Source organism: Lathamus discolor, chromosome 2, assembly GCF_037157495.1.
Source record: "Lathamus discolor isolate bLatDis1 chromosome 2, bLatDis1.hap1, whole genome shotgun sequence".
NCBI lineage: Eukaryota > Metazoa > Chordata > Aves > Psittaciformes > Psittacidae > Lathamus > Lathamus discolor.
The window spans coordinates 60,750,623-60,775,672 of record NC_088885.1 but is presented as its reverse complement, the minus strand read 5'-3'; the positions used below and the strand labels follow the sequence as shown (position 1 = coordinate 60,775,672).

At 51.3% G+C, this 25,050-nt stretch overlaps 1 protein-coding gene across 2 annotated transcripts in view; it reads right to left on the bottom strand.

Moving 5' to 3' along the window:
- AGAP3 (ArfGAP with GTPase domain, ankyrin repeat and PH domain 3) overlaps positions 1 to 25,050 on the bottom strand; it is a 136,410-nt gene that overhangs the window by 12,231 nt on the left and 99,129 nt on the right. For both annotated transcript variants that reach the window (XM_065667122.1, XM_065667121.1), the window contains exons 12-13: positions 9,410 to 9,583; positions 4,738 to 4,899 (exon numbers count right to left, since the gene is read on the bottom strand). In XM_065667122.1, coding sequence (XP_065523194.1) covers positions 4,738 to 4,899; positions 9,410 to 9,583 — 336 coding nt within the window. The remainder of the gene's footprint in view (positions 1 to 4,737; positions 4,900 to 9,409; positions 9,584 to 25,050) is intronic.

The following is a 25,050-nucleotide window of genomic DNA, read 5'->3' as shown; positions in this document are numbered from 1 at the left end:
CAACAGCCCCTGACAGTTGGTATTAATCACGCACATCGCCCCAACACAACTCTTTACTGGCCATCAATTTCCCGTGGGTTTTAAAACTAAAAAACAAAGACAAAACCGCGTCGTTTGGCCGCCACTGAGAAGCACATTAAGGGGCTGTCAGCTTCTCGCCATGCACCCTGCATCACTCTTTAAGCACATGAGAAGTTCATTATCCCCGGAGCTCCGGCAGCCATGGGGATGCTGGCGTAGGGAGCGTCGTGAAGGTGCTCCTGTGTCAGACATGCCGGGTGACTCCCTACAGCCCTCTGGGATGCCTGGAGCAGGAGACAGGGGTCCCAGGCACGCAGGCATGGCTGCAGTGGGGGCTCTGGGCTTATCTGTGGCAGGACAGAGCATTGCTGGTCACAGAAGCTCTTTGATCCAGCAGACTTCCCCGATGGTCCCTGCAGGCTGATGCTGCAACCCCACCACTGTGGTGATGAGCGCTTCCCGGGGCTGCTGTGATGTCCCCTGACAGCCTGACACCACGTTTGCCAGCCTGCGGGTGCTCCCTGACAGCCTGAGCTGCACTCTCTGGTTTGGTGACATCCCCGGCAACCCAATACCACGCTTGCCATAGTTTGCTGATGCTCCCTAGCAACCTGACACTGCGCTCTCTTTAACATGAGCCCATGTAAAAAAGCAACAGCTCGTTTGATTTATGATACTTCAGAACAACTAAGATTCAATTGCTCCGCACGTCCCTGGCTCTGATTACCTCCTAAATGAGATAAACTGATGGCAATTTATCCCCAGACCTCACCAACTTTCCCAGGATGCTAACCTGAGGTGCTCGTGCCCTGCACACACAGGCATGGGCTGGGGCCATCTGAAGGCAGCCTGGCTGAAGCCCAAGCCTTGGGATGCCATCTGCTCCTCCACACTCTGCTCCCGCCTGGGAGAGATGCTGTGACCAAGGGCTGAGCCCGACATCATGCCTGGCCTGAGGCAGCTGCTGAGGTCTCCTGGTAGGAGGCTTTGGGGGTCCCAGCAGTGGTGCTCCCCACACTGTCATGGCCACACTGCTGTAAACTAATGGACAACACAGACCATGTTTCCCCCACGCTCCTTCCAAGGTGCTGCACCCTCGACAGTGGGATGAGCACCACAAGGGATGGCAGCTCTTCCACAGAGCACGGCAGCCCTGCTCTCTGCACAGTGATTTTTACACTTTCCCATGTTGACTATACAAAAGCAAAAAGCTCAGATTACCCTGCTGTGAAAAAGACCTGCTGCAACTGTTCAAAAGGATCAAGGAAGAGTCAGAATACTTACAGACACCAGTCCATGACATAAGTCATCAGCTGTGCCCATGATGTAGGGTAATGCTCAGCCCCAGGTTCCAATTGCTGACCATTAAGGCACAGGGTGGGACCTCACACAGAGACTCGTTATCTCCTACTTGCTTGCTGCCAGTTTCCACTCCTAATGCAGGCTGCTCGGCAGGACAGTGACCTGGGTGTGACTCCAGTCCAGAGCTCTCCCCAAGTGTTTAGAAAGCACAACCCAAGCAACAGTCCCAGAGACTCCTCTGCATGTGCCCTGGGCTGCCTGGTCCTGGTGATGATCTGCCGTTGTGCCCTGAGCTGCATCAGCCCTTGGGAGCAGGAGAGACAAAATCAGTCACCCAAGGAGGGCACCACAGGCAGGGAGACCCAGTGCCAATCAGACCTATGGCAAGCAAGGGATCATCTGCCTGGAAAGGAGCGCATGATTCAGCTCTGCGATTTCTACTGAGCACAGGGATGTACAAGGACCCTTTCCAGACAGAGATGTCCCCCTCTCCCCAGACGGGGTATGCAGCTGTTCGTTATTGAAACATCACACTGCCAACACCAGGACCAAGTCTGGAGCTCGGTGCCACTGGCACCGATGCTGCCCGCAGCCCTGCAGCACACACAGCCTGGCTTCCCCAAGAGGTGCTGAAGCAGGGAGAGCTGGGTGGATGACAGAACTGACCGGGCCTTTGGAAGCTAAATTTTGCCATCAGATCAGTTTTCTAATAGAGCAGATGACATAAAAAATAAATTCAAGGTAAGCTTTTGAAAAAACAGTCCAGAAGCCAGAAAAGACACTGTACAATACGCCATGTGGAACACAATGCATGGGACCACTATGACCGAATGTGAGCCTGGGAGCAGCACGCTCTTGTCATCTGCATGACAACAGCGCTGAGCCAGTGGGTACTGCACCCATTCACCAACTGAAGGTGGCCACAGGGACCTGGAAAGACAGGATTCAAGCTGGAAACACAGAGGCACAGATGCCCCCTCTGCTCGGCCATGCTCTCCTAACACCTCGCTGCTCCCTTTCTACCGCTGCACTGCAGCAGGCTGAGCAGCCCACTGCCACGTGTCCCATCACTGGGGAGGTATTCTTCCTGCTCCCAGTTCTGGTGCCAGAGGCTTCTGGCAGCAGGAGGAGCAACTGTGTGCAAGGTCTGTGCAGTGACAAATGAACTTTGGTAACTGACACTTCACTGGCAAATGAAATTCCATGTTGATAAATGCAAAGTAATGCACCTTGCAGGAAAAAAATTACATTGCTTCAGCACCTGACAGGGCTCTAAATTAACTGTATCAACCTGAGACAGGGCCTGGATTATCACTGCAGAGAGCATAAGACCTCTGCCCAGGACAGCACCATGGTCAAGGACCAGGACAAGGAATAACAGAAAATATGCTGATGCTGTTATACACATCACATGGCACCACATCATTGCTGTGTGCAGCCTTGGTCACTCCACTTTCCAAGGATACTGCCAAACAGGGCAGGACAGCAAGAGTGAGCAAGTGCCTGAAAAAACTCCCTATGAAAAGACAGAAAAACGGAGTGGCTCAAGGATTAGTGGACTGGGCATCCAAAGAGGAGCATGACGCTCATCTGGCCTGCCCACCTGGATACAGAAAGCAGTGAATTCTGCCACTGCCAGGGGCTGGATAGCACATGGCTTGTGGAAAAGTAACTAATTTAATTTTAAGACTCTGTGCAGTAGTTAGGCCCCATTACTACTTCATAAAAGTGTTCCCACGTTTAATTGCCTTTTCCACTAAGAAATTGTATTCAATTTTGTGTAACTAGAGATCCCAGCCTCTGCACCTCCGCATACCCACATCTGCTATGCTCACCAGCCTTGCAGGACCAGACTTCTTTCTCTGTAAGCACTGAAAACATCAGTTCTTCACTTCTCAGTCTTCATTCTGGTAAACTGAATACCTTAACATCCACATCATAAACACAGCCATCAGACCCAAGTCAGTTTTGGGACATTCTTTACAACTGTTCCCAGTGTTCCCACACTCTCTTGGAGTATTATTTACAGGACGGGACACAGTACCTTAGCATGTGCCTTCTCAGCCTCACATGTGGATGCAAAGTGGTGCTACTCTTTGGTATTCCACTTTTCAGACAGATAAAGAATACTTGTCTCTCTTTCTGTCAAAGCACTGGACTGAGAACCGCAAACCGACAGCTGACATAAGGAAGAGCAGTAGTGTATCTAAGAGTCAACATATATCCATAGTGAATAAGAACGCATCTTTTTTTTAACAAACTGTAAATACAGGTAATACTTCCATGTTTTCCAAGAGACTCCAATGATGCTCAAGATACCTGAATAAACCACCATAAAGGGGAAGTCTTTTCCCACCTCAGTGGTTTTCAGATGAAGATAACTACAACAGAAAAGTCTGAACAACAGAACTGCTGAGCTCCTGCACAGATCATCACCGCAATGTTTCTAAGAGAGAGAATATATGAGGAGTTGTTCTGCCATGGGGCAACCTGGGCTGCTGGTCTACAGGCTGACCTAGGGCTTGGAGCAGGATGCCAGGACAGCCACAACACACTTTGCTAGGTACAGGCTAACGAATGTGCAGGCTAAAATGTTCTGGTTTGTTTTACAGCAGCATTAGTTTTGAACACCTGTACTTAGCCCCCTTCCCCCTGCCTTTAGCCATCTGAATTAAACCTTTATTTTGGTTTACCACAAAAGCTCATTGAGTACTGTGGGACAGGACAACCTAGGATAAAGTCAAATCGTAAAGGCTGAGGATCACTTCTTCCACAGAGGCTAACCACAGGTGCAGGCTCTGGAGAACATGGTTGCCAGGCTCATCTCTACCTGAACGAATCTGCATGGCTTTTCATAGCAAAATGCACTTCCCTGCATCTCTCATGCTCCCTGCCAAGCTTTAGGTCCCTCTTCAGAAACCCCCGAGACACCAAAATCTCCCAACAGAAAAACCATCAGTACTTCCAGCATAGGCAAAACAATGTATACACCTTCAACCGGTTTCCTGAAGCAGATAAACTTTTCCAAAAGACCCTCGGGCTGAGGCAGATAGCCAGCATAGTTCTTTTAAATGATGGAAGTTTTGAAAATTTACAAGCCAATGGAAAGACTTGTGACAGAAAGTCTATGCACACCTTAGGCATAGTTAAGCACACCTTAACTATATGGTGTGCTCTCACGTCTGCTAATACAGTTAGTAATTATTATTACCACTAACAGTATGTGCAGTCAAGGGCATGATGGCAGTGCTGCTTCTGCTGCAGGTGAGAAATGAAGGTGATCAAGAGGGGCTGGCTGCTCCTTTCTGCTTAAGCAAAGCCAGTTTGGATGAGGAGCGCTCCAAGCCCCCAGTCCCTGATGAGCCCTGGCAGGACTCCTGGGAGCCCGTGCCCCAGGCAGAAGACCTTTCCTACCTTCTGCTGCCGTGCTGGGGCCATCAGGCCGAGTCGTCCCTGTACTCTTTTTCCTGCGATGCTTCTTCCTGTTGGCATGTGGTGATGGAGGCGGCTCCAGCTTTGGGCTGGCAGCACTGGAAATGTTTGGGCTGGAGCTGAGAGAATCGGCAGTACCGTTAGCTGGGAACAAAGACAGAGAAAGTAATGTACAGCAGGACAGTGACAGTCTGGTCTCTCTACAGACAACAAGTGTCCTGGAGGCAACCCCGGTCCTCTGCCTGTCTCAAAATGCACAGCCCCATGAAACAGAACAGTACCATGCTCAGCCCCATCACATAGGGCAGCTCCGACACCCACTCCAGCTCAGGGCTGGCAGGCGCCTAGGACAGTGTCAGGCTGGACAAGCTCTGGGATTGTGATCATTCCAGATTCACCCGGGATGATCACACAGAGACAAAGCTGGCATCTACGTAGCCAGGACAAGCACACTGGCATCACTGGGTGCAGCCTGACATGCCAACCCGTCAGCGCACATCCCTGTGTGTACTGCTCAGTCACAGTGTCCTCACAGGGTGATGCATGCATTTTGGGAAAGGACAATCAAAGAAGGTGCTCTTGGTCCCCCCAGGTGCAGATCCAGGTCCCAGGATCTGCAGTGCCACTGCAGAAGCATCATTCCCCCCCGGCATCGCTCTGCCAGACGAGGTGACTGGGGTTGCCACACTTAGGAACCTAAGCATGATGGTCTCAATAGGCTTCCGATACGGAGCTGAAGAAGCTGCATCCCCAGCAGCAACGCACCAAATTTATCCTCAATCATACTGTTCCTTACAATTAATAGCAGAATTAGAAACAATCAGGGAGCTGCCTAATTACTGTCAATTAGAGTGCGCTAATCAAGCTCCGATCACACACACACACGCTGCCGCTGCACTCACCATTAAATGTCAAATTTCATTAGAGACCAGCAACAAAATCAAAAGCCTGACATTCAATTTCAGCAGCACACACAGCGCAGGCTTCCAATCAGCATAAAAATGCAGACTCCGGGGAAGGCAACGAGGCGCAGGAGCCCTCGCTGCACTGTTAACCCTCTCCTAAATACACTCCTGCCTCTCCAGTGTCCACCCACCCACAGGGCATGTATGGTGGCTCTGCTCCCAGCCTGCTTCTGTCCTGGGCAGCTCGCTGTCCTCTCTGCAAGAGCCCAGTGTCTCCCATCAAGTCTTAACCTCCGATTTCCATGTTTCGTGGCACATGAAATTAAGAAAGCAATCACAGCGTCTAACAAGGGCAGCACCCTCCAGCAGCGGGGACTGCTTGTGACATGGCAAGTCCTTCTCCCGCTCCAGCCTAGCCTCTGCTCTCCTGTTCAGCCCAGTTCGGTCAAGCCTGGCTCTCTGGGGCTTGGTCTGTCTCTGTGTGGCAAGATAAACATCCATCAGTGGGATGGAGAGGCAGCAGCCAGGAGCTGCACCATGCAGAGGTCTGGCATACAGCCCGTGTCCCCCTCGCAAGTCTGAGAGAGAATGCGGTACCAGAGCTCTTCCATCTCTGGTTTCTACTACATTTGACACACACTAGTAGGGTGTTTCTGCTGCTATTTATCCACAGGGAAATAACTCACCCTTGACAATTAAGAGAAATAAATCTAATAAAATCAGACTCCAGTTTTATAAATATAAATTACTGATACCGTTCAACAGGGCTAGGCTTAGAGCAGGTGTGAGGCACCTTCATCTCCCAGCCTGGATGTCGCAGGGGACCTGAACTTTCTCTTCTGAGGCTACACGTGCTGCATCCATCCAGCCTACCTCTACTGCCCACCTGCTCACCAGGATGCCCCCCAGGCCAAACGACGCACTGCTGGCATCCTGCCCCACTCCAGGCTCAGCTGAGGGTTTGTGCGTTTCTGCAGCTCCCACCAACGCACGGTCAGGCTGCGGTGAGCGTGATGCCTCCTGCTCCACAGACCGCAGACGACTCACATCCCTGCTCTTCTTACTGCCCGGCAGCTAAAGCCACAGAGCTGGGGTCCTCCAAGGCTGCCAGTGGGACGGGGATGGGACTGCAGTGGGGCAGGGGCAGAACGTGAAACACGCTCCCCATACAGGACCTTGTATTGCTTCTCTCCCTCTTTCCCCAGCAGGACAGTGAGCTCCTCTGATCCACACAAGGACTTCCAGGTCCTCATCTCACCACGGGAATCCTTCTGCAGGCACTGCCTGGTTCCTCTGGTGAGGTGCAGCAGTCCTCTCATAAAGGACAAACACAAAATGTGCTGGAGTTTGTCTATGTGACCTATACAGCCCAGCCCAGCCCTCTTCCATGTGCTCTCCAGGGCACAACTAGAGGAGGCAGCTGTCCCTCGGAGCTGTGAGGACACCCTCTACAAGTCTGCTCTGAGCAGGTAAATATTGCTCACCCCGCCCCATAGTTTACAGCTGGAAACACAACAGAGCACTCAGACCTGGGCTGCACAGTGGGGTTCAGGTTGGGGTGTGAGGCATGCCTGCTTAGGCTCAGCTCAGCCCCGCAGCAGAGGGGTGACATGCTGTTCAGCTTTGCATTCCTCTCCGCATGGAAAGCACTGCCTATCCCCCCAAAAACCCTCTCCTTCGCAATGCTGTGAGTCCACTTCTTCTGCTGGCTACGCAGGGACTCAGCTCAGAGAGCCCGCCTGGCATGTGTGCTGCCCAGGGCTGCTCCAGCTGGTGGCAAAAGGAGCCCAGGGAGCTGTGTGATATCTCCCTGGTGACAATGCTTCGCTCCAGGCACTATGCCTGCCCCAGCTCTTACTTGACAGCCCCAGGTGGTTCCGTGGACAGGAGACAGATGCCAGGAGGTATGAAATCGCTGCACATGGTGATGGCACAGCGAGCTATGAGCTGGGCAACAGACTGTGAGGTTGCTCCTTGGACAGCAGGGCTGGTGGTCCCTCGTATGCTGTGGGCCCTTCCCTTCCCTGTGATGTGTCTGCAGACCACTAACACAGGGCAGCGCAAGGCAGGATCAACCCATAGCGCTCAGTGCCCTAAACAGTGCAGTGGGACCTGAGAGCAGGCAAGCAGCCATCAGCGATCGAGACACGCAATTGGCACTGAGCTGGTGCCTCACCCCTCCACGTCGTGGAAAGAAGCAGCAGCATCTCAGCACCTATTTTGTTTCAGCCTCCAGGTTACTTTGCAGGAAAGAGGTACGTTGCTTTGGGCACAAGTGCTTTGGCCACAAGTGCAGCAGGTTCCTCCCGAGGACAAAGAGGAGACGCCAGCTTGCTCTCCTGTGACACTCAGGCCAAAACCAGGGCAAGCAAAATGCGCAGCATGGCCACACCAGGCTCCTGGGCTCTGCAGCAGGGCTGCCGGGAGGAGGACCATACCTGCCACTGATGGTTCCTGTGGCGGGAGGCCATCCAGGCAGAGAGCTGCTGTCCAGAGGGCTGTACCACAAAATTCACCTGTGCAAAGGCAACGTGTGACTGCAGCACTGCCTATCTGCTCGCCGGCATGAGGGTGTGCAGACCCCGTTGCTGCGTGCACAGGGGCACGCTACATGCACGGCTCCCATGGGCAGGCCGAGGGGCTGCCTGCAGTGGAAGGGGTGTGGGGGACCAGACCTGAGCATCCCAGCAGAGGTGCCCGGGTCCAAAGCGGTCCCCCCCCTTGCACCCCACTTCCTCCAGCACTGGAGGAGCGGAGGCTGCCCTGCTGCACCCCGTGTCCGAGGCGAGGAGGGGGGCTGCTGGCACATTAATGCTCAGAGCTGCACCCTTCCGCTCCCATCGCCTGCGCTGCCCCATCAGCAGTAACAGTCTGATTAATTCGCTTCCAGCAGGGAGCTGATGGGGCCAATGATGGAGCCGCTGCATCAGGCGCGCTGAAATTGATAGTTTTTCACAGTTACAAATGAGGAGCCTCCTCAGCTGCAAATGGCGCCCGCACAGTCGGACTCCGGTAATGATCATAAAGAGGCTCTCTTTAAACTGCGAAAGCCCCTGGGACCGAGCGGGGGGGCGGCTGCCGCGCTAATGAGAACTACAAGGGGCGAGCAGGCATGGAAATGGCTCCTCCACTCTTGATGTGCATTTAACTGCTTTTTTAGTGCGGCGGCAGAGCCAGGAACGAAGGAGTGATGAATGCAGCACAAAAGCATTTATTTTCCAATTCGGCAAAGTGGCTACGTTGGGAAATGTATGAATTATTTTAATTCACTCAACTGTCCTGAAACATCACAGAGAGCGAGTGAGCGTGGGGGGAGGGGGCGGGCCGTGCTCAGTGTGTGCTCCAGAGCCAGGAATTACTCCTATTCGTTCAACTGCCCCAAAATCTGGGAGCTGGAGGTGCTGATGAGGAGCAGTAATGGGGGAAAGCAATGGTTACCTCTCGCATGGCGAGCTGAGTGGGGCAGAAGGAGAAGAGAGGCCAGAGCAGTCCTGCTGCAGAGCAGCATCCCTTGGCTGGAGGGAGGCTCTGTTACTGTGCCCACAGGAGAGCTTCTCCCCCCAGTTTGGAGATTGCCAGCTGACCCTCACGAAGGTGGACAGTGCCAGCAAGGCCCCAAAGGCTGTGTCTGACACCCGTGAGCGAAGTGGGCTCACAGCCACAGGGCAGAGCTCAGGGCTGCCCCATCACCAAAACAAACCTCCCCAGGTTGTACCACTGAGGGGAGCAGCGTCAGAAGCACTACTTACAGGGGTTGGGGCAGCTGCCAGGGATGGCCACAGCCTCATTCCACTGGTCCGCACTGGAGACGGAGTAGGAGCGCTGGTGCATGCCATCCGGCTTCGAGCTGAAGCCCACCAGGTTGATGCCACTGATGGAGCGCTCTGAGTGCAGCGAGGTGCTGCTGGTCGAGTGGGGAGCACCTGCAAGAGAGGCACACATTAAGCATGGACTAACTGCTCCTCTGGAGCATGGTGGAAGAAGGACAAGCTGTCTTGTACATGATGAGACATGGCCCTGCATGAGGACAGGCTCTGGCTCTCCTCTCCCAAGGGGTGCCAGTACATCACCCCTCTCAAATGTGCTGAGAAAAAAGCACTGCCCGGCACACAGCGCTCCTCAGAGGGACACCCGGCTCAATGGATTTCAGCACAGCACCCTAGGATGCACAGCTAGGCATCCTGGCACACAGCTTCCACCTCCAGCCAGATTTTGCAGCTGGAGTTCATGCTCTGCTCACCATTTTTACTACAGCCTCAGGCACTCGGACAAACACAAAACCACCCCATCTCACCTCATCCTCACTCCTTAACTCCTTGTGTGTCTCTAGCAAGAAACACAACCACGTTGGAGGCACTATGAGTAAATGGAAAATCACATGGAAGATGACAAGCAGGGCAACAGAGGTCTGTAAGGTGGGGACTATGGGTAGAAATGCTTCTTTGCACTAGCTGGGAAACCCCTGGAGCTGAGGCCAGGAGCTTAAACCCCCAAGAAAAAAGAGTATTCTGGGGACTAGAGACTGTCACAGAAGACAAGATCTCTCAGTGATTCAAAATGGGTCAAGTGTTTCTAGATTACAAGGATATCCAAAATTTCCAGAATAGTAAATAGAGTGATTCTGACAGGAAGCAAAAATCCTGCAGTTGAAGGCTGCAGGCAATCTGCTGAGGAGGATGACGCTGTCCTAGAGGGATTACCCTCCACCTTCCCTTAGGGCATTCAGTCCAGCCATGGTAGTGTGAATGCTCTGGGAGCCTGGGGGTAAGAAAAGGGTCTCTTTCCCTACTCTGAAGCTCCTTCCCTCCCCCACCTCAAGTGCAGATGCTGAGCTGGGACTCTCACAGCAGCCCCTGTGGCCATGGAAGAGGGCAGGACCCACTGAACAGCCCCAGCCACAGCGTGCCAGGCTGATGAGACACGGACCCACAGCTGGACCCATCTGCTTGCTCCAGCCCTGCCAGAGCCAACCACCTCATCATCACACAAGGAGAAGGGCTAAGAGAAACCAAGCAACTTGTTTCATGGGACTGGCATGTCAGTGGGATCTTTCACAGAAGCAGGCTGGAGAGCAGATGGACACTTGCAGGAGCAGGCTCCCAGCTGATCTCCTACAGCCAGGACAGCTCAGATGACTGCATGTTCACTGTGTAAGACCACCCTCATCTTGTTCTTGCAGAATCCCAGCATGGCTGGGGCTGGGAGGGAGGTCTGGAGGTCACCCTGTCCAACCCCTGCTCAAGCACAGCCACACAGAGCCAGTTGCCACAGCTGTGTCTGGACAGTGTTTTAGTTCCTCCAGTGAAGGAGGCTGCACAACCTTGCTGGGCAACCCGTTCCAGCGCTCTGCCACGCTTCACTAAGAGTAGAGCCCCATAAAATCCCATGTGGAGCCCCAGAATCTGTACATAAAGGTAAGTTTCTGTCCCTGCTGTTTCCATGAAAACCTAAGAAATGTGATTCGAATGTCACTGGTGCCCGAGTGCTGCCGGAGGCTGCAGAGTGCCTGAAACGACTGCTCAAGAAGCCCAAATCCCCCCCTCCAGAAGCTGGATCCAAGGCGTGTGCTGAACAGAGGGGCGATTTGGGCCATCATCCCTATACCACGCATGCCTGCCATCCACAAGCACTTTCCATTCAATGCCAGCAGGGCAGGTGCCTCCCACCCTCCTCTTCATGTATCCACCCTGGACCAAAAATCCTTCCATAGAATCATAGAATCCCTTCTCCGCTGCATGGTGCTGAGACTCTCTGTCAGCCCTGCCTGCAGATCCTGCCTGCCCTGGCAGTGCCAACACAGAGCTTGCAGGGCTGTTGGTGCCCTGCACCTCCAAGCTGCTGGGGCCCCTGCCCGTGGGGCAGGAGCAGCAGAGGCGCTGGCTTGCCTGCCTCCAGCCCGGCTGCTGCACGTTCCCCCTCCCTCTCCTTGTTCAGCGCCACAGAAACACGTGTAAAACCATGACACTGACTTTGCCTCTAATTAGCCCTTAATTTACAAGACACACTCGGAAGGGTAATTAGCTGGCGCTCCGCTCCTGACTGCTGCATCCATCTCCTCCTGCCTCCTCATGGGAGGGAGCCTGCTGCCACTGGAGCAGGGACAACGCAGCTCTCCTGGGGCTGGGAAGATATGGGTCCTGGGGACCATGCTGCTGGGACAAGGCAGGATGGGATGGGATGGGCCGCGAGCCAGGCTGCACACACAGCACATGTCTATCACCATAGCCATGCAGGAGACAGAGGGAAATAGCAGGAGTGTAGTGTGCCTGCAAGAAGCAAAGGGGAAAGCCCTGATGAGCCACAGGGAGCCCAGATTTGCCCTTGCACCTCCGTGCCAGCCATACTGGGCACATGCCCTTCCACTGCTCCTCCAAGGAGCAGTGTGAGCTGCCACAAAGTGCCCCAGCCCTCACCAGTGGCAGGAACACACAACCTGCCAAGGCTCCCTCCAAACCTGTCTCCAGCAACAACCTCCTTGGTTTTGTGGCATGTACAGGAGGTGAGGCTGGGCAGCAGGAACTGCTGGTGGCAGGAAAGGAAGGCTGCTGCTGTCAGGCTCATAAAGCAGCAACCCCAGCACCTCCAGAGCCTGCCCTGCAACCCTGCTCAGCTTTGGCAGTGGCTGCTGCAGAAGCACACTGTGCTGTGGTGGCCACAGCTGTGCTGTGACCTGCGCCAGGCCTGCAGGACACCAGCGTGTGCAGAAAAAGACATCCTTGGGAAAGCCACTGATGTGCTCAGAGCCCACTCTGACCACCCAACCCTGCCCCAGCACGAGTATCCCAAACCTGACACCTGCCTTGCCAGCAGAGTATGCCCCGAAGAAGTGGCGCCAGTCTGAATCTCTCATTTTGTAATGAAACAGTGCTGCTAAGACTTCCAGTACAGATTCTATCAGCCTCTGCAGTGTCTCCAGGAGCTCCCTGCATTTCACACCAGCTGCCTGGAATCACTCAGCCAGCCCAGCCGCTCCCTTGTCCCAGGGATCTGCAAGGTGGTCTCAACAAGGCTGGAGCTCTCAGGAACTGTGACCCTTTGCTGGACATGTTCCCTTTATAGGAGGCAAGAAAAGCGAAAGGTGAATAAAAGGCTACATGTAAAATACTGCTTCTCTGAGCCAAAGCCTCCAGGATCTGAACTCTCCCTGACCCTGCCTATAGTCCCTCAGGCAAAGCTCTCCCAACCACTATTTCCTCAAAATCCTCCCAAAAGAGACTCATGCAGCCATGTTAGTGTGTCCCCACCAGTATGCAAAGCTTCGTGATGCCTTTTTAAGTAAAGCCTAACTGATGACACAGCAGTAAATGGAAAATGACCTAAAACCAGAATGTCATTTTGAAAAGTGAGCTAACAAAACCACAATAATATTTATTTAGCACAAAATGCAAAGGCAGGTACCCTGGAACTAATAGGCCTGATTCAGAAAATCCTGGGAACGCACGTACTGCTTTCCATGGGATTTGGATTGCACCCCAATGACAATAACGTCTCCATTAGAATGGGGGTTCTAACTGGGACCACCAGAGGAGGAGGAATGCTACAAGTATTGCCTTTTCACAGCATTATTGAAACACACCACCAATGAGGCTGGGAAGCCAAACGGGATCCCCCATGTACTAGATGACTTATGTGTTGTGCTACACTTCCTGCACGAATCTGCTGTGATACCTCACCTAGAGCTTCATGCACAACCTACCACCCTGAAAGAAACTAATTTAAGGTGGAATGAGTACAGAAAACAAAGGTGAAATCCCATTCCTACTAATCCTGCTAGCCCACCTGCCCACGTCCTACAGCTGGCAGTCCTGAGTCCCTGCAGACTGCCAGCAGCACGAAGTGTATGGACATGCTAAGTCAGTCACATATTATCTTAACACGAGCAATACAGAAATACCTACATTCCTGACAAGTTCATTGAGGAAAGGACTTGTTCCTTCTCTACCTTGAACACACAATAACCTGACCAGCACTGAAGAAATCAAGTGACACATCAGCTTTACCTCCTACCACCAGCATCCAACACCCACTCTGAGCAAGCTCCTGGTGAAGCCACGCATGTCCTTGGCGCACATGTCCTGAGTGCAGAGTGTCTGCACTTGGACGTGGATATGGAAGAGAGACTTTCTTCTTCCTGGACAGGGAAGCCAGACTGCTCCAGTGGCACAGATGGATGCTCTCCGTGCACTGACAGCCGAAAGACATACCAGTGATTATGGTCCTGGGCTAATCTCTGCTGTGTTTGATGCTGTCAGCCCAGGAATATTGCAATTTCAACATGAGAAAGGGGACTGGCTCCCAAGGCTCATCTTCCTTTGGCCAATGGACACAGCAGACTGCAACACAATAAAAATCCCCTGGGTTTCATGGCCAAGGTTGGGTCTTTAAAGTGTCAGGCCTTGCTCTTGCGCTGAATAGAGCTGCTGCCACCTCGCTAGAGACTGCTAGCCATATGGCAGGGGACGGTGATGGAGGTAACCCCAGGATGGGGTGACAACACCCTGGCATGAAGCAAACCCTATTTTCTCTTGTCCTGCAGTCAGCCAATAGCCCACTGCAGATTAATGCTATTCACTATCCGCCAAACCACATCCCAAAGAGCCATCAGTTACCATTACCCATTAACCAAAACTTTAAGGTATGTGTTGCCAATCCATCACCATTTACCCTGAAGTCAGAGTTACTGCAAGCCACCTTAGTGTACTCTGTTGGTGCTGGCAGCCAAAGCGTGTCTCAAAGCCTCCCTGAAAACCGCATGTGTGGGGCAGCCACGGCCGCTCTGGACCCCAGCACACTGCTCCTGGGCTGCGCAGCACAGGCTGGACGGGTACCCGTCTCCAGCTGGTGGGAAGCTCCTCCGTTCCGAGGAACCAACTGGTTCTTGAGGGGAGGTGAGAGCCAATGAGCCTGGTTAAGCTGACTGCCTGTGAAATCCCCGCTGGTAAAGACATAATTCACCCCTCTCCATCAATGGGCGGTCAGCTGCCATGTACACAGGAATGCAGCTGCCCTGGGAGCACCCCGCCACTGCCTTTCCCAGAGCTGCCTTCACTCCCAGAGCAGGTCCAGAGCCAGAAGAGTCTGTCAGGTTGGTTTTCTGAATGAAGCACTGCATTCTGCTTTGCTGGACATAGTTGGTTCCTTCCTCTTGAACAATTCCCACCAGTACAGAGGCCAAAAAATGTAGGCTTGCTCTTACCAAGCAGAAGCACCAGGATGCAGACACGTCATGTGAAAGACATCAACTTTCAAGTTCTCCTTAGGATATGGTAACAATGCCGACCACCTACAAAGCCCCACAAGCATGGCAGGGCATGTTGTGGGATGACAGATGTCCTTCCCAGCTCTGCCAACAGCAAATGTCTGTGTGAAAGCATGGATCCAAACCACAGGCGACTGAGGTTTCCCAGCCCTGTTTCTTAGCAGGGCCATGAGGATCTGCCAGCTTGCACACAGTGGGAGCCACTGCCTTTCACTGGGGCTCACAGATGCTCTGACACAGGGGAATCTTCCTCCTTTCTTAGCACTGCATTTGGAGAGCACGTTTTTGGACATATGCGCATGGTAAGCGACTATATAACACCCTGGCTCCCACCAAAGCTAACCTCTGGTGGGCACAAACCACCAAGAGAAACAGCTCTGCATAGGCCAGACATCTCCAGGAGGACTGAAAAAGAAGCTGCCTACAGCAGGATGGGAAGGGCTGACCATGACATGGTTAACATTTTGTACTTCCATCGCCCAACCAAAACTCAGGGCACAGCAGATAAGGCAAAACATCTCAAGTTGACACACCAGACTCACCTCTCATTCAGATGGTGGCTGACTCCACATAGTGAGTTAGCAGGACTCCAGCAAACCAGAGAAGCCTGGGCACAGGAGATGGCCGACCCCCTAAATCCTCAGGCACCAAGAGCATGCCGACGCCCCAGGAACCACAGGCAGCCAGAGATGCTCAGTCCTCCTGAGCCTGAGCTCTGCCAGACCCACGCACCCATGCAGAGCCCACCATGGAGCACACCATGCCCACCCACCCTGCAGCTCCACCACAAAGGATGGGTGGCTGGAGTTCTGTGGGGAAGAGGCAAATCCGCCAGGAGAGCAGGTGACAGCACATCTGGACATGGAGTCAAAGCAGCCAGAAGGACCCCCTGATTGTCTGATCTTTTTTGTACAGCCTAAAATTATACCATAGGTCTTCCACTAATTCACTCCTGTTTGAACCACAACGTCCCTTTTAGAAATCTTCTAATCTTGATTAGAATATTGTCAGTGACAGAGAAATCACAGCAACTCCCGATAAGTAGTTCCAGTGGTTAATTACTCTCACCGTTGAAATTTGCACCTTATTTCTAGCCTGAATTGTCTTGCTTCTGCTACCCGTCACTGGATCTCGGTGCATTTTTATCTGATAAAGAGTTCTCTATTACCAATTTTTTGTTCCTATATAGGTACTTGCAGATGGTGTTGAAACAATCTCTCACCCTTTCCTCCAATAAACTAAACAAATTGAGCTCCTTGAATCTTTCACTACAAGGTGCATTTTGCAAGCATTTCACTGTTTTCACAGCTATTCTTGGAGTCCTATCCAGTCTATCGGTTTCATCTTCATACTGGGGACACGTAACATCCATGAACTTCAGCCCTCCAGAAGTCCTCTCCATCCCAAAACTGACAGTCACCATCAAAACGTCAGAAAGACCTTGACCACATCTTCTAGAATTCCTGAATTAAGTAATTCAGACTTGCTGATTCAAACACGTCTAAATCTCCTACCTGCTGTTTAATATGCTTCCTAATTACAGTTGGAATATGAAGAATTCATCATTCTGTGATAAGATGCATCATCTTACCTCTTTCCAGACAACAAACAGAAGTGTTCACTGAACACTTATCTTTTTTTCTTTATTAACCATTCCACTATTTCCATGCTGTAATGAACAAATGCTCGGTTTAGGATTCATTAGTTCCTAATAAAGTTGGAAAAAAATACCCTTTTAACTGCCTTTACCTCTGCTGGCTACCTTTTCTGTATCCCCTTGTGCAACCACGTTAATGTAGGCTCTTAAAACTATCCAAGAGGGGGAAGGTGAGCTAGGAAATGAGCTTCAGCTACTAAATCCATCACTTTTGTTTCTATGTGATGTTGAGTCTCCATGGAACGTGTAAAAGTTGTTAGGAACTTAGTAAGACACATGAACAGTGACTATTCTCATGATTAACAGGCTAAAAATGCTGTGGACAAGGCAGCCACTTCAGCAGAAGCTCACCAAGTACAGGGCACAAGACTAGTATGTAGTTAACATACACTGAGTGGTGGTGAATGAGACCCTGCTGCATTTCCACACTGCACTGCTGAGACCAGAACAGAACAAAGCACTACGGAGGACACAGGAGCTGCTTTAAGCTCAACTTCTGGATCTGTGTGGGAGGAGGAGCAGAGATGCAGGATTTGTCTTTCTTTCAAGTGAAACACCTATGAGAGAGAAGAAAAGAGAGGGCTCCCTCTAGGAGAAAGGCAGCAGAGACGATCAACTGAGAAGTCCACAAACTAAGAAGCTTCCAGATGTGGCATCTTCCCATCAGCTGAGGCACTGATGTCCCTGTGGAGAATGCTGGTGGGTGTACCCAGCAGCTGTGGTGTGCTGGCATTCTTATCTCATTGGTGACCTTGTTTTCAAGTTCTTAACAGCATAATTTGCTAAATGTATTTAACTTCTTCCCTGAATGTGACTGGTACTAACCATGGTCTGGGGAAGCTGGGCAGGCACAAGGTGCACGACTGCTCCACAAGCCACGAACACAGAGAAAGCGGTGAAACAAACCCTTTGTGCAGCTGTAACCAGAGCAAGTCTGGGAACGTCAGGAGCTGGAATGCTTCCCACAAAGCCAAAAGGGTCACTTTGAGGGCTGCTCATAATTAATCACTCACGGCGGATGTTAGTCTGTGGAGCTCTGGCAAAGGGCTAAATGGCAGAGAGAGCCTCTACCCGTGGTTCCAGCTGGCCATGCAAGACCACTCTGGTGCTGTCAACTACGTACCTACTGCAGCTTCCAACTGCTGCTCAATACTTATCGATCACTTTATTTGTTGCTGTTATTTTTATTGCTTTCTATATACACACAGATACATGGATATACAAAATACACCAGCATAATACAGCTGGCTCCCCTCCACTTTCTTTTGTTCCTGTGCATTTTTCACTATCTGGATAGAGGAAAAGCGAATAGCTTACGTCTCCTCTTAACCCAGATTAATACATTTTTAAGAAGTGCAACCTTCCTTTTGATTTCAACTTTCTGGTATTCAGTGAGATGCTCTTTAAAAACTCCTAATTATGCTTTGCTTCTGGTTTTTTTCTCAAAGTTCTTTCTCCCAAATGATCTGGTGCATAATTGCTTTCAGCTTTGTTAAATTGGCTTGGATATATATTTTTGCGTGCGTGTGTCTGTGCATGTGTGTGCTTAATACTCTTTATTTCCGATTTGAATTTTATTCTGCCTGAACACCAGTACAATGAAGTCAAGGTTACTTTTGCCTAAGGCAGTACTAAAGTTCAGTTCTGTGATTCATTCTCCTCATCTGCTTCACATGAGGGTACCCACGGCACTCTTCATGGGGCTGCACTGCTGCTTTGAACCAGGTGAATTCAGGAAGTCTGAGGAAGCCTTAGCATCACTTGGCTAAGTCCTCCAGTGACTGATACCACAATACCTTAATTCACTCTCCAACAGGTTACAATGAAACACTTCTGAAACAGTTTTGGAGATGCATAAACCAAAGTGCTAGGAATGAGCAGTGGAGGGGTGGATGAAGGAAAGAGTCCTTGTTCTGTATCTCACTCCTGGTCTGTTAATATGGCCAGAGGTGTCACTTAAGATACACTGCAGAAACCTGGAATCATAAGCTGCAGAAAATGTACAACTAATACAGCCTAAAATACAAACCAGAGAAGACAATGTGCTGCTGAAGAGTCCAAAAGAGATCATCAAGGTGGCACTGGGAGACAGGCTGCCCAAGAAAGCTGTGAATGCTCCATCCCTTGGCAGTGTTCAAGGCCAGGCTGCACAGCGCCTTGGGCAACGTGGTCTAGCGTGAGGGGGGTTGGAACTAGATGATCTTCAGGTCCTTTCCAACCCAAAGAGGGTTGCACCAATACAAACTACCATTTGCATTTACAGCCAGAAACAGGAAGCCGAGTCTGATACAAAACTGCAGGAAGGAATGAAGCAGACCCACAACTTTCTGGGTTTGCTGCACAAGTGTGCGCCTGGACGAGTACTGCAGGGACTGATGAAAACCCAGCATTTGCACACAGCTCACAAATGGTAGCAACTGAAAAAGCCATCCAGCTTATCCTAGAATTGTATTACCTAACTTCTGTTTCTACAGCTACTCACTCAAAGCATGTTTTATACAGCCCTGCTTGCTTTGCCCACAGAGACTGCCTGACACACAGCAACACAACCACTCAGTGTGCAATAATATCAAGAGAGACCATGGATGAGCCAGGGACTCTCCACAGGACCCTAGGAAGGGACAGAGCTCATAACAGAATGACTCTATCCCTTGCCTGCTAACAATGGGCTTTTATACTTTCCTCTGAGGCACCTGACTGGCCAGCAACAGGATGAAGACCCCAGCCAACGACCCCATGCACCTCTAGTGTAGACCAGAGGGCAGGAAGGGGACTCAAACCAGGAGTGGCAGCCTGCACTTAAGGGATGTGCTGGCAGGAAGACTGAGTGACAGCAGAATGGCCACGAGTTTGTTGCCTGTAACAAGTTGTTCCCCTGCCCTTCTTTCTCTTGCAGCACAAGTGTGGTCTGTATGTAAGAGAAAGCATGTTTTTTTGGAAAAGGTCCTCAGTCCACCCCAGGAGAATACCAGCTACCCTGTCACCCCAGTCTGCCTTGGCAATGTGGGGCAAGTTATTTACACTGAAATTTTCACAGGTGGCTACTAATTACACCCTCTTCATTTTTCCAGGTGTCCTGTGCAAGACACCCAGAGCCAGATGTTCAGAAATACAGGATGCTTATAACTACAACTGCAGCCCATGGGTCTGGCTTGCTGCCCCTGTGCGATGAAGCTGCGTGCCCATCTGGCTTCTCTCAGCACTTCCATCGTCCCTGCGCTGGGGTCTGATCATCACAGCATTCTCTCTGCCTTGTTCTTTTCTCCTCTCTATTCCTCTCCTCCTCACTTTCTCTGAGGCCTTTTTTCCCTGTTCAGCCTGCAATGCACAGCTCCTTTAGTGTTCTAGCAAGTAATAAGTATATCAAGTCCCAGTAATTATCTCTAATTAGGGTTAGTGATTATGCTGTTGGGTCGGAGAAAATCAATCTCTGGTTTCCCATCAGGGAGGGCAGAGAGAGTTGTGATGGGGAGGGGAAGAAGCACTGGCAGCTCCCTCCCATGCTCCGATTGTTCCCCGCCTGCACTGCCAACAGTGCTGCTGGTTCCGAGGACCAGGACCTCCATGTGGGGAGATGGGTCTGAGCGATGGTGCCTATGGCACAGCCTTGCTCCTTCACTGGTCTGGATAAGGGGGAGGACAGCCCACCCCAGGGATGCAGAGCAAAGCCAAGGCTGTTATGGCACTGCTGGGCTCAGCATGGCTGGATGCTCTCACCACAACTCATGGCCACCTCCACAGAACAGGGCTGCACCTACATGTGCTTCTCACAGGGACACTGGGGCTCACTCCCCGTGTCTAGAGCCAAGATGCAGTGGGGGGTGCTGGAGCTGCAGAGGCTGGGCTCCCCAGAAGGGCAGTGCGGAGCATGGACCTAAGAAGGTCCTACATCTCCACCAAGCAATGGAGCAGAGACCTGAGAAGGTCCTACATCTCCGCCAGCCGATGGCAGCCCACCTAAGCCACGCTCTGCCATCTGAGCGAAGCTCAAGGTCGCAGGTTCAAGCTGTACCCCAGCATGCTTGCCCTGCATATTCCTGGAGAACATGACTGCTGACCATATGTGAGTCACACCATGGCCGTGGTCTAAAGCGTGACAGGTAGAAGGGCTGGATATGCCGGAAGATGCTGTGGATGAGAGTGAAAACCAAAGAGGAATAGCCAGAGCAGTCTGTCACACACCAGAGAAACTGCCTTTTGAGAAAACTCACGATAAAAGCATGTCCATAATGCCCAACGTACAAATCTAGAGAGCTTAGTGCTCACACCTCCCAAGCAGCAAGGCCCTGGGTGTGGACATACAAAGCAGAATGATGGGTGAGCAGCCCTCTAAAAGATGGGAAAAAATAGAATAGGTTCTGGACAGAAAACTCTGGCAACTGGCAGGTCAAAAGGGAAAATGATTTCTCCCATTTGGCCGGCCAGATTTCTGGCAAAGCAGGCCAGCAAGAAGAAGAGTAGGTCTGAAGCAAGAAGGTGCTGCCCTTCTCCCCATGCCTGTACAGAACCCTGGTCACTTGGCAGGAGCCAAGACCTCATTTTCATGGCTGGGCAATGGCTCCTAGGAATGGTGGGAGCAGGCAGCTCTTCTCTCAGGTACAGTTCCTGGCTCAGTGACTCCACAGAGGAGACATGCTCTGACAAGGGGAGCATGAGGCCCTTCTGCAAACCAAGCAATAGATGAAGCTACTTAACATGCTCAAGATAGTTGGGTCATCAACTCTCTGAGAATGGTAGCATCTCTGCAAACATCTGCAGAGTCACCAGTAAAGCTGGAGAATGAAGCAGGTTTTCTGTATGACTGAACAGGCTACCCATACTTTCACATAATAGCTCAAATGCAGAGAAAATGGTCTTTGGATGTAATGGGGACAGGCTCTGGAGGAATGTGGACTGGTGGGCAAGGAGCTGCTATGGACCGTGCACAGACTGAACTGAATCCAAGTTGCTTCTTGCTGCTCTGCCTCACAGATACCCCCACATCCCTTCTGTTTTGGCTGGTGCAAACATAGTCCAATTTGCACAACTCAGTAACAACTATGCATATTCAGAGTCCAGGAGATCTCAGCTGGGCAGCTCAGTGTGCCTTTCCACTTTGCAACCAACACATTAGCAGTTCCAGCTGATGGGCCACAGCATGCCCCAATTCAGACCCGCAGCACTGCCATACACCTTTGTCACTCCAGGGAAACCTCAAAACACCTCAGTGTATCTGACTTCATCCCTAGGGAAAGCATTTCCTTCCTCCCACGAGGGCAGACTCATTCTGGAAAAATCATTCCACTGCCTACCTACAGGCTACAGTGACTCACTCAGCTGGCCACCTAAAAGGAGACAAAACTGTGGTAAAACCTAAGGATGCAACATGTTGCAATACCGTAAATACCACTATCACCATGACATGGCGTGTCCCAATAACACTGTGACAGCACCTCTCTGATGGAGACAGGCTGAGAGAGCTGGGCATGCAGAAGGCTCCAGGGAGAACTTAGAGCAGCTTCCAGTGTCTAAAGGGGCAACAGGAAAGCTGGAGAGGGGCTTTTGAGAAGGGCAGGTAGGGACAGGACAAGGGGGATGGATTTAAACTGACAGAGGGAAGATTGAGATGGGATCTGAGGCAGAAGTTCTTCCCTGTGAGGGTGGTGAGGCCCTGGCACAGGGTGCCCAGAGAAGCTGTGGCTGCCCCATCCCTGGCAGTGTTCAAGGCCAGGTTGGAGAGAGCTTGGAGCAACCTCGTCTAGTGGAAGGTGTCCCTGCCCGTGGCAGGGGGTTGGAACTGGATGAGCTTTAAAGTTCCTTCTGACCCAAACCAGTCTGTTGTCCTAGGATTTGCTGCCCACGTGAAGGACAGCGGGCTGGAGATGAACTGGCAGACTGGGCAGACAAGTACCTGAGGGTAACAGAGATCATGATGAGGAGTGAGGTGGTCTGTTGTATTCAATACCTCTGAAATATCTCTTGCAGGATCAAGGTGCCCAAAAGAACAATGCAGAAGGCAGCAGGAAAAGCAGGGGCAGCCCAAGGCTAAGAAGCCGAGTATTTTCTCTGAGAACATGGGATCTAATCTGCACACTGCTGCAAAATTCCCAGAACTACTGTTCAAGTCACTTATACCGACACTTGTCAAAACCAGCCACTAATAATGTGTTCCTCCTGTTCCAAGTGCCCAGGTGGAGACTCTGAGGACTGATAAACAGGAGCTCACTGCTCACAGCTACGCTTTAAAGGGCTAAAAAAGGGCTAGGTTCTTAGCAATTCTTCATCTCTAAACTGGGGGCACATAGCAAGCAGATGCTTTTGCCCGTTTTGCATCAGTCGCTTTGCTTCAGTTTTTCTTCTGTAGAAAGAAATAATAGTAGTGAGAGAAGAAAGTTACAATGCTTGGACGTATGAAATCCATTCTAACTCTAGCATATGCCTCGCACATAAAAACCTCAAGCTGATCCAGTATATCTTGGTCCTTCAGGCTTCTGCCCACCACAAGAACTGGGCACTAAGGTTTGCTGGAACCGTCTTGCCTCACGTCGTTCCTTCAAGTTTCCAATGCACTTCTCTCCCGCGTGAAGTTCTGACAATTTCTAGCTTCTACTCAGTGCAAATCCTTGAATGCAGTGGCTCTCCAACCTCACATTTGGATTCATCTTCCTACTTCAGGCAGCCAGATAAACATTCGTAAGATGTTACCATATGAATGTTATCATGAATTTATAATATTTATAATATACATATGAATTTGCAGTATTTTATACATGATTCATGATGCAAAATATTAATTACAGATAAATTTTACTAAAGCTCTGATCTCTGCTTCATCTTCAGACTACAAACAACCCTTTAACATATTATTGGGAAGAAGAAAGGTCCTAAACTGACAAATACCACAAACCCTCACCCTCTTCCTTGCAGCTTCAGCATCCCCATGTCCCAGTTCCCGTCTCTTGGCTGAACAGTAGCTAACATTGAACTCTCCCAGTCAGAAGAGCAAAGTGAAAGCACTGAAAGACAAAGCAGAAACTGCCCCTTTCCATAAGCAAGGAGACTGTGCTGTAGCACGCCTGGATGGAGGGAAGTAGCCTATCCACATTTGATATGGAAACAGCTGCTCTGGGTATTGCACCAACCCTGGTCCTGAGCAGATCCACTAGTGGATGGGGCAGGCCTGGAAAGACTGCTCTGGCTTGCTTTCTGCTAACTAGTTCACAGGCACCAGAACAAAGAGAGCAGTGCTACAGGACTCCTGCCTCAGGGTAGCAAATACTGAAAACAAAGACACGTAGCCATAGATTTTGAAAGAAGGTCCTATGCCCCATGCAGGGACAGAGCAGCCACAGGACTATGAGCAAATTATGGGGCCAGCAAGCTCATTCTGAAGACCACCATCTGACCAGCCTGCAAAGTGTGTGAGCACAACATGCACACTGGGGCATCCTTGGTGTTCCTAGGAACCTGCCATGGCAGCGCGAGATGTGCTGCTTCTGCACCCATGGACTATTTGTAGGGTAGGGAAGGCAAATTTGTTCCAGAAGCAAGAGCTGTGCTCTTCTTCCCCAGTACCCAAATACCCACCTTTCATAGGGGATTAATAACCCTGCTCTGACCTGGAAAGAGTATGTCGTGCAGCTACAACCAAGAGAAAGGCACAAGATGATCCCACCAGCCTCCTCTCTGCCATGACCTGCGCCACCCTGCTCTCTGCTGCCTCTTCTTCCCTCAATGTCATTGTCCCCCATGGCGAGCAGCGGTATGCCAGGGAAACAGGTTTTCCCTTTTCTTTGTTAATTCTTCCCTCATTACATTTGAAATTCCACAATCAGTGTGCACTGTAATTGTCGAATTTGATGCTAATGATTAATGAATTAAACATGGATCCATCAATTAGTCCTCGGAGAATAATTCTGCATAAAGCAGCGGATAATGTAATTACAGTAACAAAGATAATGAGATGTTAACATCGACGGAGCCCGACGTGACATGATCACAGCAGGCTCAGCAACCCCGGCCTGGGGGAGCCAATCCCTCACTCTGCAGAGGCAGAGCATCGGGGGGCAGCGCACACGCACCCGGCCCAGTGGAAGGGGGGCCCCGCTGCCACCACGCTCCCTCAGCACCAGCGACCAGGCAGGCACCGGCAATGGCAAGGTGCTCTCCTCCTGCCTGCCTTGAGCAAACATGCTCCCGGGCTACCTGCTCTGGAAGCAAGGATGGGGTGTGCTGCTAAGCATCAGCATGAGCCCGGCAAAAATCCTGCAGCTGCTTGGAACCTCAGCCCCATCTCCAGCCCTGGCTGTGCTCCCAGGGCGCTTTGTTGAGCGACTGAGACCAGCACAGGCTCCCCCATCACCCCATATGGCACAACAGCCAAGGGGAGAGGCAAGCGACCCATGCACAGTGCATCAAGGGCTCCTCTGCAAGTGCCTGAGGAGCCTGCCTGGCTGGCTCCAGCCAGTGGAGCTGTGAATTAATGTAAGCCCTCA